The 17015-nt window shown below is 51.7% G+C and overlaps 1 protein-coding gene across 1 annotated transcript; it reads left to right on the forward strand.

Annotated features, from left to right (window-relative positions):
• The first annotated feature begins 326 nt into the window (after positions 1-326).
• On the forward strand, positions 327-16442 carry Cdx1 (caudal type homeobox 1). Its single transcript, XM_050157812.1, is given in 2 exon segments — positions 327-771; positions 16075-16442. Coding segments are annotated over 2 exon segments (813 nt in total).
• The last annotated feature ends 573 nt before the right edge of the window (positions 16443-17015 follow it).

Genomic DNA, 17015 nt, shown 5'->3' on the forward strand with positions numbered 1-17015 from the left:
GAAGCCTGGACCCTCACCCAGGCCGCGCCCTCTGGGTCCCCAGCCCCCAGGCCCATCCACCTCCTGCTTAGGGCGGCAATTTGTCTCCTTTTGAACCCCTTCGCCCGACGGGCTTCCCCCTTTGATTCGCGGCCCCGAGGCTTCCCCCCGCTTTGAAATGCAAAGCCGCCCGGCTGGGGCCGCGGACGGCCCGCGGCTATAAAAGGCCGGGGTGGGGCGGGCGCGGCGGCGGCCGCGGGTCCAGGTGAGCAGTCGCTGGTCGTCGGGGCGGCCGGCCGGCGAGGCGGCTCCAGGGCCCAGCATGCGCGGGGGACCCTGCGGTCACCATGTACGTGGGCTATGTGCTGGACAAGGACTCCCCCGTGTATTCAGGCCCCGCCAGGCCATCCAGCCTCGGTCTGGGCCCTCCGGCCTACGCGCCACCCGGCCCGGCGCCCGCACCCCCGCAGTACCCCGACTTCGCGGGTTACACGCACGTGGAGCCCGCGCCTGCGCCCCCTCCGACCTGGGCCGCGCCCTTCCCTGTGCCCAAGGACGACTGGGCAGCTGCCTATGGCCCGGGTCCCGCGGCCCCCGCCGCCAGCCCGGCCCCGCTGGGCTTTGGGCCCCCTCCGGACTTTAGCCCGGTGCCAGCGCCTCCCGGGCCTGGTCCTGGCCTCCTGGCGCAGTCCCTCGGCGGCCCGGGCGCACCGTCCTCGCCAGGAGCGCAGAGACGGACGCCCTACGAATGGATGCGGCGCAGCGTGGCGACCGCAGGCAGCGGTGGCAGCGGTAAGGACCCTTCTCCCGCCCTGGGCTTTCTGACGGGCTCCTGGCCCTGGCAGGTGCCCAGGCTGCCCTCTCTTTGACCTCTGTCCTGGCCTTGACTGGCTTCTCAAAAGAGTGTGGCCCACTACCACCTCTGCCCTGGAGAGTCATTTTGTTTCGCCCTTTCTTATCTAGGGGCTTTGCGAGCTTTGAGCAACACAACTGAATTCTTCTGTATAGATGGGGAGACTGCTACCCCGTGAAGAGAGGACATGGGTGTGTGTGAGTGGCAAGGTCGGAATTAGAAGGCCAGACGCCAAATCCCGCAGCAGCATTGGCAATGGTGATCTTTCTTTCATAGGTAGCTTCTTCCACTCCTAAACCCGCCACACGCACACCCAAGCACCTATCAGCTGTGGGAACGTGCACGGGTCACCTCTGCAGGACCAACTGGCTCCCTACCATACAGTGAAGAGATAGGAGCCTATCCTTTGGTTGACAAAGCCCCCATTGGTTGCATTGGTACAGGGGTCCCTACCTAGCCTCCCCAGGACTCTCCCTGAACTCTTGACCCCGGGGGAGGGGCAGTAGGAGCAGTTGGGAAGGTGGCTGCTGTTTGGCTCCTTAGCCTGTGAAGCTCCTGCCCCCAGGCAGGCCTCTCTGATCCACCCTCTTCAAAGGCAGGGGACGGGGCTGGACAAAGGTTCAGCTTAATGACGGACAGCCTGACCTTTCTAGGTGCCCCCCTTTGTCATGTAACCGGCTTTGCTTTAGCTCAGTAGTGACTCCTGTTGGCAGGAAAGTATACAGGATACCTCATTGTCCAGATTGTGTTTGGCCTGTCCTGACAAAGGCCACCTGGCCTTGAGGGCGGGAAGCTGGCCTGCCTCCTCTTTGATGTTCAGCCCCTCCTTCCCTTCCCCCAGCTGGGAGCCGGCCCGGAACTTCCTCCACCTCCTCCCCATTCCCTCCATTTTTCCCACACACCCATCGACTCCTCTGGGCAGCTGCGGGGAGGGTTTGATCCGTAGCAGCTCCTTAGCAGTCCAAGGGTCACAGAAGCTCCTGTCTGACTTCAGGGATGTTTGAGAGGCAAGGCTGGACCACTCACTTCTGGGCCTTGACTAATAATAGCAGTGGACATCTTGGAAGTCTTCCATGAGATACTGCTGTGGGTGCTGTCCCTTCCTATTTGGAAGATGAACACACTACGGTACAATGATGGTCAACACTGGTCCAAGGCCCCAGCTGGGGACCAAACACCCTACCTGTGCCCTAATCCTCTGTCCAACCGATTCCCTGGATGGCTCACCTTTTCTTGGTCTCGTTTTATGGCCAATTAACACGGGACAGGGGAAAGTTACATGGCGACTTCTACCCTGCTTCAAGCTGCAAAAAAAGAGTCTTGAAAAAGCTGATGGAGAAGACGATGGTTTCTCCTTTGGTAGATGATGTGGGCTCTGTGTGTGTGTGTGTGTGTGTGTGTGTGTAGGCCCTCTGAAGTCTTGTCCGTGAAAAGCATGGGGAAGAGCTTCTCACTGAGTGACAGGGGAGGACGAATAGAGGCCTCGTCCCCCAGCACCCTGTGGTCCGCTACGGAAGTCTAGGAAGGCAGGCACAATTTCTAATCTTCCACTAGCCACTTTCTGTGGGTCAGGTGGCTCTGGAGAAGGATGGGGAGGTTCCCCTCGGGTAGAGCCTTGGAGAAAGGCCATCGTTGTGCAGCAGTGTGAGCAGGAAGGAGTGGGCATGTAGGGCAAGAAAGGAGTGTGGTCTTCCAACTTGGGTGAGATCTGAGGTCCCACCAACCTCATTTACCGGTGGGCATGAACTCCAAGCCCAGTTCTACTCCCAGGCACCCGTCACTTATACATTGTTCCCTGCATGCAGATAGGGCTGTGACTATCCAGAGGCAAAAGTGTTTTTCTCTTAGCTCTGAGAGTAGAGGGCAGGACTTCAGGCTTGGATCCCAGGAGGCTTGAGGAAGACTTCTGGGGAACCAGACATTTGGCTGAGGATGCAAGAGGCTGGCCTTCTAGTCTGCTCAAGCCATGGGCATCTTTCTCATGCTCCAGTAGGACCGAGTGGAAGCCAGGGGAGGGGGTCTGAGCTCTTCCCCTCCCCCTCTTCTGCCCTGTTTTTACTCCGCGGCACTGAAGGCACAGGTTTCCAGAGAGGACTCTTGTACAGTGCTGTTGTCTAGGACAGCTGAGGGATGTTCACTGTGTGCCCCACCCCCCAGTGCCCAGTGACACTGGTCACACAGTCTTCAGCTTTCCTCCCTTCTCTCTGAGCTCCTCCTCCCTTGAGTCCTCTGAGCTTTGGACAAGAGCAGATACACTGACGAGGAAAGTGAGGTCCTGAGGCTATAAGGAATGTTCTAGATGCAGATGAGTCCATTCAAATTTTTTTGTGTGGTTTCCTATCCTGTTTAGGATGTACAGCTCTCTCCTCTAGGAGACTCTATAACTCCCCGCTCTGGACCTCACCCCAGGCCACTCCCCTTGGCCACTAAGCTCCAGGACCCAGCCCGCTTTGAACTCCTTGGCCCGCCAAGTCTTCTTCAGGTCTTATGTCCAGGTTCTTTTCTCTTCCCTCTGACTCTTTGCCCGCCTGGCTCCTTCTCACCTTCAGTCCATAGCTGAATGAGAGGCCCTTTGTGATTCCCAAATTAGACTCCCCACCTCCACTCCTTTGATGACTTCTACTGGGTGTCTTTTAGAACAGCGACAAATTCCAATTTGTTCTCCTACACGTTGTCTGTTCCCCAAAGCTTCAGGGCCACGTCTGTCTGACCCAAACTGCCTGGGGGCACCAGCTCAGTGCCTGGCATCAATATGTGCTTAAGGCATTTTATTAGATGGATAAACCAGGAAAATGAAGGGGCGGAGACACCTCTGGACACCGGAAGAGGAGAAAGAGCTCAATCTCCACAAGTTTCTAGGGTCCCTCCCTAGGGGTCCATGACGGTCCAGGCAGCATTTCAGGCTAGTGGTTTGAAGCTTGGCTGTCTTCCCCACTGGGTCAGTGCTCCTGACTCTAAGCAATAGGAGTCACCAAGGCCAGATTGTGATTTGATTTGGTTTTATTTTAAGAAAGGGTGCCAGACAGAGGAGCGGGGGCCTGGGGTGGGCTTCAGTTAGGCTGCACTACACGAACAAGTGTTAGCTGTCACTTCTGAGGCCAGGGTGCAGATAATTGCAAGGGGTTCCATTGTTCGTCTGGCCACATGTGTTTAAAATATGAGTCTTGGCCCATGCCTTTAATCCCAGCACTCGGGTGGCAGAGACAGGCGGATCTCTGTGAGTTCAAAGCCAGTCTGGTCTACAAGAGCTAGTTCTAGGACAGGCACCAAAACAACACAGAGAATTCCTGTCTTGAAAAACAAAAGACAAAACAAAACAAAAAATTATGAGCCTTTCTGTCAGGAGGTTATAATTGTCCTGCGCCAGAGGCCCTGTCTGATCCCTCGTGGCTGAACACTGATTCAGTCTGCCCAGATGATGGGGTTATTGTAACGGGTTTGCATCCTGTCTAACTCCTCAGCTCCAGATGTGGAAAATGAGGCACACGAAAGGATGAACACAACCCCTCACGCCGTCCCTTACTCCATAGCCACAGCCATTAACCTGGACTCTCGCCTCTGACCTTTCATGACCTCCACCCATCTTCTAAAGCACTGCCAGACCTCCCTTATTAGGGCAGGCGCATGACTGCCCCTGGACCCCCATTTCTGGGTGCCCTGATTCTGAGGCATCTAGAGTCCTGCAGAAAACTGATCCCACTCAGTGTTGACACTCTCCTGGAAGTTTGCTTGGAGCCCAGGGACTTAGAACGTGAAGCTTGGGAGACTTACCTCTGGGGTTGCGTTGTATGTAGCTAGAGGCTCATTAGCTTGGATCATTTCTTTTTCCTTCCTTCTCCTTCCTTCCTTCCTTCCTTCCTTCCTTCCTTCCTTCCTTCCTTCCTTCCTTCCTTTTGAATTTTATTTATTAGCATGGGGAGTTGCATGCTCACACCCCGTGTGGATTCCAGAAGACAGCTGAGTAGTCAGCCGTCTCTTTCCCCCTTCCTGTAGGCTCTAGGACTCAAACTTGAGTTGTCAGACTTGAGTAGCAGGTGCTTTTTACCTCTGAGCTATTCTACCGGCCCCTAGCTTGGATAATTTCTGGAAGCCACAGTGTTTGTAAAGCACAGCCCAGCATCGGGCGGGTCACTGGGTGCTCAGTGCCACTTCTTGGCAGGTTGTACAGCAGGCCTAAACCTCACACTTCCTGCCTCTACATCCTGGGCCCTTTTCCTGTCCTGCCCTCTCTACTGCATCTTTACCATTTCAAATGCTGTGCCTTCTCCAAGGCCACCTCCTCCAGGAAACCTTGTTTCTCCCTACTCCAGTGCAGCACTTGGAGTGACATACAGTGATAGCCTACTCACCGCCTCTTGTTTAGCCATCTCTGTCACTATCCACCTCTGTCAAGTTGCTTATGCCTGCCAGTTGCCATCTGTAATCCCACCAAGGACTAGTACTAATCAACCCTCTCCTGCCCAGGCTGGCACTTAGTAGGAGTTCATCATGTAGTCACTATGCAAAGAGCTCCTCTTGGGTCAATTCACTTAGCTCTTATAACCACCCCAAGAGATGAAAGGGTCTATTATTGGACACGTTTTACAGATAAAATTAAAGAGGCTTAGAGAGGTCATGTGGCCTACCCAAGCTCACACAGCTAGGGTATGGCGGCATATGGTTCTAGCCAGGATCCACAGCCTGCCGAGGGTCTGTCAAGTAAAGCAACAATCTCCAGCTCACGATCTCTCCTCTGCTGCATGCCTCCCAGCCAGTGCCCACCCAGGTGAGGAGAAAGAGGCCAGCCAGGAGGAACTGGGTGAGGTAGGTGGGAAGGAGAGGGAGAGAGAGAAGGAAGACTATGTCTTTAAAGCTGGCTTTCCTTGCAGCAGAAGCCGCACCTGACACCTCGGCTCTCAGATGTAGCTGGGAATGACCTAGTTAGAAAGTGGCAGGAGATTTTTGTGTTGTGGAATGTGTCCCCTTCCCCCAGCAGATCTTGTATTTAGAGCCTCCAGAGTTGTTCTGACATCCAGACAGCTTTATTAGCAGCAGGGACCAGCTTTTGTGAAGGAAGTCCTCTTCCTGGACAGGCCTCTCAGGACAAGCCACCATAACGTCTGGGTCATTGCTATGTCTTGCTCTTTCCCCTCTGTCTTCCTCAGCGTTCTCCTTTGCGTGAGCAGAAAGGAAAAGTCTGAGGTTGCCACTTCGTTCTTGATATCCTCAGCTTTGCCTGGGCTCTGGAAATCAGATGCAGACCTCTCAACCAGAGGTTCTGTAAGTCCTCCAGCTGCAGCTTCTGCCTTCCTCCCCTTCATCTCCCTCCCTTCATCCATCCTCCACAAAGGCAGGCAATAGTATTCTCTTCTATGCTGAAGATTCTGTTGGCTGATGGGGGACTATAGCTGAACAAAGGTTGATTCCCCACTGGTCCTCGTTGGAGGGTCTTTCATCAGCAGTTTTCTCTCTCTGGAATACTGTTCCTCATTTGTGACATAGAAGCTTCCTTCTCAACCCGCAGGTCTTGGCCTATATGCTATCCCTCTAAGAGACTTCCCCAAGGCTAAGTAAAGGGGGTCCACCCTCCAACCAACTTAGCCCAGCCCTCATCTCCTTATTCCTGGTCCTTCACACTCCTGTTCATACTTGGTAATCACTTAATTAGTGTGCTTGCTTTCTGCATGCCTGCCACAAGAGCAAGGACCAGATCAGTGCTGAGCATCTAACACAGGGCGAAATGGGCTGGCATCTCCCATGCATTCAGTGTGTGTGCTCAGCCCCTCTTCAAATGCAGCATTACTGACCCTAGAATGGTGGACTTCTCGAATGGCATTGAGGCTGAGCGAAGATGAGGACACCGTAGCCACCCACAGGCAGGCAGGGCTGCTTTGGAGGCTGAGCCATCAGATGAAGGGATGGAGTTCCACTCTGGACCACTTCCTCAGACTTGGCTGTGTTCAACCCGACCCTGCCAACCCCATCCTTCCTCCAGGCCTTGAGAGACGAGCCTTAAAATTTTAGTCTATAGTTGCCCCGGAACCTCAGGGATGAATAGTGGGCTCAGCAGGAGGCCCCATGACTCCAGAATGGCCTCCATCATCCTGAGGATGGGCGGGGCTACTGCTTCTGCAGCAGAGACCCTGCCACAGGTGACACAGATCGGGAAACAGGCCCAAATTGAGACAGCATGGCAACTGATGACCTAATCAGCTCTCCACACTCCAGGTTGTTCTTTGACATGTGACTTCCCATCAGGCAACATTCCTCCTGCTCCCAAGGGAGCTCTCCAGCATCCGCTTCTGCAAATAGCTCAGTTCTGCTTTTTGGTTCCGTAAAAAGTCCTTTGCCCTTACAAACCGTTTTCACATCTATTTTGTGTACTAGGCAGGGAGGGGACCCAGGAAATCTCCGATTGTTCCACTAACGATATAGACTGAGCCACCTCCCAGCTCTCTGCCTTGGTGCTAGGCTTAGACCCTTAAGAGTGCACACCGCAGGGATGTTCACACTCTGTCACTCCTTAGCATCCCTCTTATGTTACTCTGCTCCTATGTGAGAGTTATTTGTATGCTCAGCATTCTTGGAATTCTCTCTTTTCACACATCTAGACAAAAGATGCTTACCCTGTTCTTACCTCTTTTTACAGGACACAACACTGTCCAGCTTTTTCTCACTAGATGGGGATGTGGAGGCACAGAGTGAAGAAGGGGGTCCTACCAAGACTCAGGGGCAGTGCTGGCACAAATCGCCTATGCCAAAACCTGTTCTTGCCGGGCGATGGTGGCGCACACCTTTAATCCCAGCACTCGGGAGGCAGAGGCAGGCGGATCTCTGTGAGATCGAGACCAGCCTGGTCTACAGAGCTAGTTCCAGGGCAGGCTCCAAAGCCACAGAGAAACCCTGTCTCGAAAAATCAAAAAAAGAAAAAAAACCTGTTCTTTGGTGCCTACGAAAGGTGTTGGCCAATGGTGCCCAGATGCCAGTGTTGGCAGGGAAGCTGGTCTTCCAAATACCTTTGAACCCATTCTTTCTTTGCTTCTTTTTATTCCTTGCCTCTGCAACTTCCTCATCACATGACTTGATGACCTTTCTGGGCCTGTTCTGTCATCTCCATCTTAAAGTGGGATCCAATGTCTTACTCTCCCACCTTCCCTGTATCCCCCAGCAGGCACCATAGACATAGATGGGCAGGCCATTGCCCCCTGCTCTACTAGGCTGGAGGGTGTGTGGGTGTGCTCTCTCTATGCATGTGCCGGGGAGTGGGTGAGCAGTGAGTCCCTGCTAGTGAGTTGTCCAGAACTTGAGCATAGAAAACCTGTAGTCTGGGGTTGTAGTTGAGTGGAAGAGTACATACCTAACATACCTAGTCTACATGAATTTCTGTGTTCCACACCTTGGTGCTGACACCCATCCTTCATTAGGAGAGATGGAGACCCACAGATGAGGGGCTTATTTAAGAACACTCCAGCTAGCCGGGCAGTGGTGGTGCACGCCTTTAATCCCAGCACTCGAGAGGCAGAGGCAGGCGGATCTCTGTGAGTTCGAGACCAGCCTGGTCTACAAGAGTTAGTTCCAGGACAGGCTCCAAAGCTGCAGAGAAACCCTGTCTCGAAAAACCAAAAAAAAAAAAAAAAAAAAAAAAAGAGAGAACACTCCAGCTGGAGCTCGTTAAAGGTGAGAGGGATGTGGTGGTGTAGCTCAGAGGCAGAACTGGTTTGGTCCTCAGTATCACTATCAGCCCCACCAAAAAAAAAAAAAATGGTAGGGAGGTGGAGACCTAGACCTGAGTAGAGCCCAGCAATAGCTATTTTAAACAAACTCCAGTACACACATGTGTTTGCCTCTGTGTGTGTGTGTCTACATGCTGGGTGTGGGTGACATCTTAATGTACAGCCAGTCGAGGTGTCCCCACCCCCCAGTGAGAGCTCACAAAGTGCCTGGGACCGGGATTTGAGGTCCATGTCTTGAAAGTCAGCCCTAGGAGCCACAAACACAGAAGCAAATCTGACCTAGGGACCACGTGATTCTTCTGGGAGTCACTCTGTCTTGGAGCAGAGTCAAGGCTCCTCTTGTCTGTCCTGGGCTGGATGAGGGCCCCGATACAGGCCACCACAACCCTATCCCTGTCTTCCAGCTGGGCAGGCCTGGTGTCTAGACTCTGAAACTGGGAAATCAGCCTTAGAGTTCTTTCAGCAATAATAACAAACACAGTCTAAGAATCAACAAACATTAGCGCCTCCAGCTTCCAAGTTGGAAGGGACCTGACAGATAGAGCATACGGCTAGACACCACCCCATTTCCTGACATTCCTACAGGGGGGCTACCCCACCAGTATCGGGAAAGAGTGGTCTCCCTCCCTCCCTCTGTGTACCTGCTACATGTCAGGTATTACACAAAGAGACCTCCTCATCACTCGTGAAACCCTGTATGTTTCAAACCTGAAAGGATTGCGGAAAACCATGCACTATGTTGTGGGTTCTAGTGTTTCTTTTTGTTTTGTTTTTGTCTGTTTTGAGACAGGGTTTGTCTATGTAGCCCTAGCTGGCCTAGAACACACTCCGTAGACCATGCTGACCTTAAACCCAGAGATTCACCTGCCTCTGCCTGCCAATTGCTGAGCTTAAAGGCAGGCATCACCATGCCTGGCTCTAGTGTGTAAATGGAGCCTGTGCCTTGGTTTCCCTGGTTGCCCAGACAAATTTCTAAGTACAAATATACATGATTTTTTTTTTGCAAGACAGGGTTTTTTTTTTGTATAGTTTTGGAGTCTGTCCTGGAATTCGCTCTATAGACCATGCTGGCCTCGAACTCACAGAGATCCTCCTACCTCTGCCTTCCAAGTACTGGAATTAAAAGGCGTGTGCCACCACCACCTCCTGGCTAGACCTGGCTTTGAAAACAGGTGCAATTACATTTGTTTATTTGGGCCCTATGGGTCCCAGGGATGGAATTCAGACCATCAGGCTTGGCAGTAAACACCTTACCTGAACCATCTCCCCAGGCCTGGACAGTCTTGAGCCCCATTGTTTGGTATATATTTCTTTTATGTAAAAATGGATACATAGCCAGGCATGGTGGTGCACGCCTTTAAGCTCAGCACTCAGGAGGCAGAGGCAGGCAGATCTCTGAGTTCGAGGCCAGCCTGCTCTACAAAGCAAGTTCCAAGACAGCCAGGACTGCACAGAGAAACATTGTTTCAGAAAACAAACAAACTACATTACACCACGCCACGGGTTGTTGAGGCACAAACACAAAGTGTTTGGCCCATGGCCATGGTGGCTGTTCTTAATGGTTATCTCCATATAACAGATACTGGGCTTAGAAAGGTAAGGAGATGGTCCTTAGCCAGCCTGGCACGTAGGTGACCTGCACATCCCTAGAGGTCCTGCTTGTTCAAACAACCACATACCACGGACACCTGGAGAGCTAGCCAAGTACCAAACCCCAGGAACCAGTGTCAGCCCCACCCACTCCAAATTTGGGAACCAGGATTTTCTGGACAGCTCACCAGGAATGCTGAGGTTAAGGGCCAGTCACTGGGAACCATCTGCCTGAGGCTTCCCTGGACCTTAAACTGCCATGCTTTAGAGATGGGGAGGTCCATTCATGCCTCTCATGGCAGCCTGTTCTACGGGAATGAGCCATTCTGCGAATGACAGAACCAGAGCAGAGGGTGAACCTTCACCACTTAGGTGAGTGAGCCAAGGCTCTTCCACCGTGCTCAGCCCTGAAAACCTGTACCCTCTCCCCTTTCACATTCTCGCTGGCATTTTGCCCAGAAATTACTCGTTCAGTGTCTGGGCGTGTCTGGCCCCTCATCAGACACCTGTTGCCGGAACCTGGACTTCCCCTTAGGCCCAGTGTCCCAGGGGCCTGTAAATCATTCACCTTGCCACCCCCTTGCTCTGTTCCTCTCATGCACCACCTTGCCCTTCCTCTTTGGGTTCCAGGGGGCACAGGTGCTCACAAAAAAAGTTACTGGCTTGAGTACTGTCCAGAGGTGCAGCCGGAACCCAGGACTCCTGACTGTCACTGAAAATACAGTTTCCCAGGATGGGGGAGGGGCTCTCAAGGCCCCACCCCTGGCCAAGGAGCTTTTGGCACTGGATGGCTACAGGGGAAAGGAGAGTCATTTTTCTTTGGCGTGGCCACTGGTAGGTGTCCCATGCTCCAGCAGATGGCCCCACCCTCATTAAGTGGATTCTGGGTTAGAGGGGAAGGAAGATGAAGAGGAGGGCGGGAGGGGGTAGCAGATGAAGTTGGGAAGGAGAAGGCAGCTCCTAGGGCAGCTGGAGGAGGGCATAGTTACGATCAAAATCCATTATATACATGTATGAAATTCTTGAAGAATAAAACCGGGCGGTTGTGACGCATGCCTTTAATCCCTGCACTCGGAGGCAGAGGCAGGTGGATCTCTGCGAGTTCAAGGCCAGCCTGGTCTACAAGAGCTAGGACAGGCTCCAAAACCACAGAGACACCAAAAAAAAAAAAAAAAAAAAAAAAAGAGTTGAGGGGCTGGGAGTGTAGCTCCCTGGAGTGCTTGCTGTTTTAGCATGCACAAGACCCAGGGTTCCTTCTCTGTACATATAAACCAGGGGCTGTGCTACACCTGTAATCCAAGTACTTGGAGATGGGGACAGGAGGACCAGGTGTCTAAAGTCATCCTCAGCTGCATAGCGGTCCAAGGCTAGCTTAAGACCCTATCTTTAAAGTAAATACATAAAATAAAAATAAAAAAATAAAACCAGGACTGGAGAAGCAGGCCTGTATTCCCACTCACAAGAGGCCGAGGTAAGGAAGTTTATAACTTCAAAAATTGCCTGGGCTACAAAGTGAATTCAGGGTTCACCTCAAAGTTTAAAAAGCTCAAAAAGGGCTGGGGGGATATATCCTCATGGTCAAATGCTTGTCTGCTACGAATGAGGCCCTGAAGTCAACCTCCACTGACATGGGCGTGCATGCATACGCGTGCACATACACACACACACACACACACACACACACACACACAGATAATGCAATGGATCCGAACATAGTGAAACTTGAAGCCTCTAAAATCACTCTCGTCCCTATGTCTCTCCACCTCCAGCTCCCTTCCTGGAGGAGGTAGCTTCTGTTGTTGGCTTCTTGTACATATTTTTAGGGAAAAAAATAACATAAAACTATAAAATGATATGCTACCTAAAGTTCACAAATGTCTAATTTTTATGTATTTTTGCGTGTGCCTATGTGTGTGTGTGTGTTCATAAACATGTGTTCACCTGTACCTTTGGGTATCTCTCTCTAGCGCCCTCCACCTTAGTTTTTGAGGCAGGGTTTCTCACTGAAGCCAGAGCTGACTGACTGGCCAGGGAGCCCCAGGGCTTCACCTGTCTCCACCCTACACCCCCAGAAGTGGGATTACAGGCGAGGGAGCTCCCATAACTGGCTTTACATGGGTTCTGGGGATCTGAACTCGGGTCCCATACCTGTGTAGCCATCACGTTCCCTACTGAGCCATCTCCCCAGGCTGGTAGCAGGCTGTTCTTCTAGTAGCCCGTGTCTTGTGCCCTCATACATGTCTAGTTGCTCAGTGCTCCTCTCCATGGGGGCTCACCAGCTCCCTGATCTTAGGTATGGGCATTGTGTTTAGTCTTGTGCTATTAGCAACAATCACTGCTGTGGGCAGTTCTCTGCGAGGTTGTTTCCTGGGAGTCGAGCTTATGGCCAAGGTTTTGTGCGTGGAAAATCAGGATACATGATGCTTAGTTGGCTCCTAGGAGGATGCTCCAGCTAGTGCTCACTCTGGACAGTAGATAGGAGTCCCTGGTTTTTGGACCATACAAGGGATTGAACATTTTGCTCGTTGCTGAATGTTTTCTTAGCAATCAACCTGTGCACTTTAAGCAGCTGGGCTAGATAGAAGTTGGCCAGTAGGTTCCTAATTCTATCAACTCCCCTCCAGGGCTATGGACTAGGACTCCACTGACCCCGGTGGGGACAGAGGTGCTGCAGTGCAGCCAACACCCTAATCTGGAGATCTTGGTTCCTGTTATTACCAGGCTGATGGCCTCAGAGAGAGTAGCTTTCTGTGCCCTGGCTCCCAGCTATAAATGACTGTTGTGGGTCCCTGCTGTTCGGCACAAGGGGACAGAGGCAGGGAGCTGAGAGAGACAGAGAGGGTGAGCAAGCTAGGTACTAAAAGAACAGCTGCCTTCATGACTGGGCTCTTGCAATCAAAGCCCCCTCTGCTGCTCAGCTTATCCTTTTGGACACCACTAGTAGTCTTCCTGGCATTTGAAATTCCCAGCCCGAGGCCATCAATCCTAGCCGGCCCGGACTTTCTGGTCTACTTTTGCCATGATCTGACCCTTTATTCCAGGGAATGGACATAGAGGCGTGGTATGCTCTGTAGCTTCTATTGCCTACACAGGATATTGGGCAGCTCGGTGGTACCTAAAAATGGTGAGATGGGGAGCTATGCGTTGGAGGCAACTCTAGGCTAGAGGGCATGACATTGGCACAGGTGTGCCCACTTGTCCTCTTGTGACCCTGACTCTGCAGAGAGGTTGGACTAGATCTAGCAGGAGTAGCCAACCGTTTGACATTATTCTATTCAGTAGTAATCTAAGGATGTGTAGAGACAGCGTTCATCGCTGTCGTGGGACACTTGCGGCCCACAGCTGCAATTGGACACTCCCAGAAGAGCTCACCGGCCTCTTATTTAGACCTCCAGCAGCCGCACGACTTCCTTAAACCATGGTCTCTTCATCTGAAGCTGGCAGGGGACCGAAATCCCAGGACTCCTTCTGACTCTAGCTAGTGATCCCAGTAGTGGGCTGTGGGTTCAGAGCCCAGCTAAGCTGTGGTGGTAGCAGCCTCAGGCAGAGCTGTTTCTGAGCCAAGAGTGACTTTTCTAGGTCAAGGAGGAGCCTCATCTGGAGCCAAGGCCTTAGCAGCCTCTCCCTCAGCCCCTCCTCTCACCATGCCTGGCACAGGACTGCAGGCCATCCTGGGCTATGTCTCTGCTGTCAGGTGGTACTGTGAGCTTGGTGCATGTGGAAGTGGCCAGTGTGGCTCTGCCACTCTGGCAGAAAACCCAGGGAGAAGCCGCCTAGGAACAGCTGTTGTCTCCCATTCCCCCACAGAACCACTTGGTTGGAGAAGAGCCTGAGTCTGTCCTGCCAAGTCCGTGTGGGATGGATGGGTGGAGGTGGGCCAGATGTAGGTCTTTAGTGCAAGAGCATGGGGGGACAGGCATAGCCAAGGCTCAGAGTGGGGAGGCAAAGGCCAGGCTTTTTGTGGGTGCGTGGGTGGCAGGGAGATCCAGGGTTATCCCAGGATCGGTTGTGCCCTGGCGTGTGCATGCCTGCTGTCGGCGTGCACCTTCTAGTTCAGCCATGGGTTCAGGTTCTTACAGAGAAAGTTGGTGTTCATCCAGGCCCCGTACAGTAATATTCTCCGCAGACAGCCCTCCACGCTCAGCTCCAAAGGCAACCCTGATATTAATAACCTCAGACAACCCTTAAGTCCAGCTCCTGGCCCAGGCTGCACTATCTGGAAACCAAGCCACCACCCTCTTTTCCTGAGACATGTCAGTCCTTCCTGCACCTCCTTCATATTCCTGCCCCTAATCTACTCTCCACACAGCAGCCAGAAGAACATGAAAGCCTGCAGCAGACGGCGTGTCCTCTCTGCTTAGAACTTTGCAGTGACTCCCATTCCAGGCAGAGGAGAACCTAAGCCCTTCCCCTTGACCTCTGCCCCATCCCCTCTGCTCCTTGCACCCTGTCCCACCAGCTTCCTCACTCATCCTCAGACATGCCCCCACCTCAAGGCCTCTGCATTCTCTGTCCGCTCCACCAGACTCTGTTTCTCTAGGTAGCCTGCATGCTCTTTCTCTCGGTTCAGCTTCAAGGGCCATGGTGTTGAATGTTTGACTTTTTCTTTGTTTCTTTTTGAAACAGGGGTCCCGCTGTGTTACCCAGGCTGGTCTTGAATCACTGGATTCAAGTGACCCAACCGAGTAGCTGGGGCTATAGGTGGCACTGCCACCTTCCTCGGCCAGCCCCACTCTGTCTGAAATTCCCACAGCTTCCCACTGCCAGATTCTTAGGCGCCCTGTCTTCTTTCTTTCCCTCAAAATAATTGCCAGTGAACAATGCCAGTGTTTTCCATTTTTATTTTCTTTTTGTCTGCCTCCTTCCCCTAGCATTCAAGCAGGGACTTCTCATTTTTTTCCCTGCCCACCGCAGAGTGTGGCTTGAGGCAGGGACTTGGTTTGTCTAGTGGAAGGAGCTGAGTCATTGCTCTGTGCCTGGACATGGAAGGGAGTGTGGACAGCTCAGGTAGATCAGCCCCTGGCCCCTGGTGCAACCTAGAGCCGGGCTTGGTGTCCTGAATATCCTGGGTACCCAGCAGACCCTGGGGTCCACCAACAGCCCCCGGCCTTTCAGTCTTTGGGTTAGCACTCAGTAGATCTGGGGAGCCCCCCAAGCTAGGGTACTTCTGCGTCCTGTGTGTCCTCCACCGTTGTGACTTCCCTGCACAGGGTGGGCAGGGGGAGCGTCTGGCAACTCCCTTACCCCAGTCTACGATCACCAGTCAGGTGTCCCCTTCATAACACTGGTGTTCAGACTCACACCCTGGGGACCCTTGAGTCAAAACCATCTGGGGAGTTTGTTCCCACAGCACTGAGCCCTTCCGAGTGAACGGAAGATCTGACACAGCTAGCAGTGTCTTAGCTGCCAGCTGCCTGAAAAGAGCAAACAAAAATAATAGGGAAAACCAAAAAACAAAACAACACAAAAAACCAAAAAAAAAAAAAAAAAAAGAAAAAAACAAAAAAAAAAAAAAAAAAAAAAAAAAAAAAACACCAGAGAATAAAGAAAAAAAAAGAAAAACAAAACAAAAAATAAAACAACAAACAAAAAAAAAACAAGAAAAAAAAAAAAAAAAAACACAAAAAACAGAAAAAAAGAAAAACAAACACATAAAAACAAAAAAAAAGACCAAAAAAAAAAAAAACAAGAAATAAAAAAAAAACAAGGAAAACAAGAAAAAAACAAAAAGAAAGAATCCCAAAAAACAAGCAAAAAACAAAACAAAGCAAGAAAAAAAACAACAAACAAAAAAAAGAAAAGAAAAAAAAAAAAACAAAAAAAAACAAAAACACAAGAAACAGTAAAAAAAAGAACCAAACGAAACAAAAAAGACAAAAACAAAGAGAAGAAAAAAAAAAAAAAGAATAAGGAGAAAAAAGGCAAAAGAAGGAAAAGAAGGAAGAAAAAAAAAACAGAAAAAAGAAAAAAAAAGAATGAAAAACAAAGACAAAAAACAAATGGATAAAGAAAAAAAAAAACAATAAAGACAAAATAACAAAAAACAACACAAAAAAAAAAAAGCTACAAAAAAAGAAAAAACAAAACAACAGGTAAAAATCTGGTTCCAGAACCGTCGAGCCAAGGAGCGCAAAGTGAACAAGAAGAAACAGCAACAGCAGCAGCCACTACCTCCCTCGCAGCTGCCCCTGCCGCTGGATGACAACCCCACACCATCAGGGCCACCCCTGGGTAGTCTATGCCCCACCAATGCTGGCCTTCTGGGTACCCCCTCCCCAGTGCCTGTCAAGGAGGAATTTCTACCCTAGACCCTTCCAGCCTGGGGCCCAGGGATCTAGGCACTCGAATGCTGGAGCCAAAGAAGCCTGTTTTGAGTTCCAGCCCTGTTGCTGACCCTTGAGGTCACTGTGGACAAATTTCCTACCTAGGACAAGTCACTTGCCAATTCCCTGCCTCCCTTGGCTGGGCTATGTGATGAGCCTTTTGGACAAGGACCTCTTCCAGCTCCTGTGTCCTAGGCCATGGGGTGATGGGGGGGGGGGCACACTGAGAGGTCTCAGTCACCTGGAGCTATCTCAAGATCCAGAGGGCTCAACAAGCTGTTCAGACAAGACTGAGGCTCCACCTCCTCCTCCTCCTGGGAGGCTGCTGCGTGGAGCAGACCGGCCCTGGAGAGGAGTCAGTGTTGAGAGAAGGGGCACACATGGGTCTAGACTCACATGTGAAGTGTAAGGTTGATGCCAGTCCTACCTGTCTCCACCTGAAACCTCACCTCCACCTGCCCTCACACCCCATGCTCTATCCCTCCCCAGCCTGGAGGTGCTCTCAAAGCTACCAGGACTGGGCCCGAGGTCCAGGACTGGGCAATTGGTCCCTGCTCT

Source organism: Alexandromys fortis, unplaced genomic scaffold (genome assembly GCF_014885135.2).
Source record: "Alexandromys fortis isolate MF-2015 unplaced genomic scaffold, M_Fortis_MF-2015_v1.1 scaffold_94, whole genome shotgun sequence".
Lineage (NCBI taxonomy): Eukaryota > Metazoa > Chordata > Mammalia > Rodentia > Cricetidae > Alexandromys > Alexandromys fortis.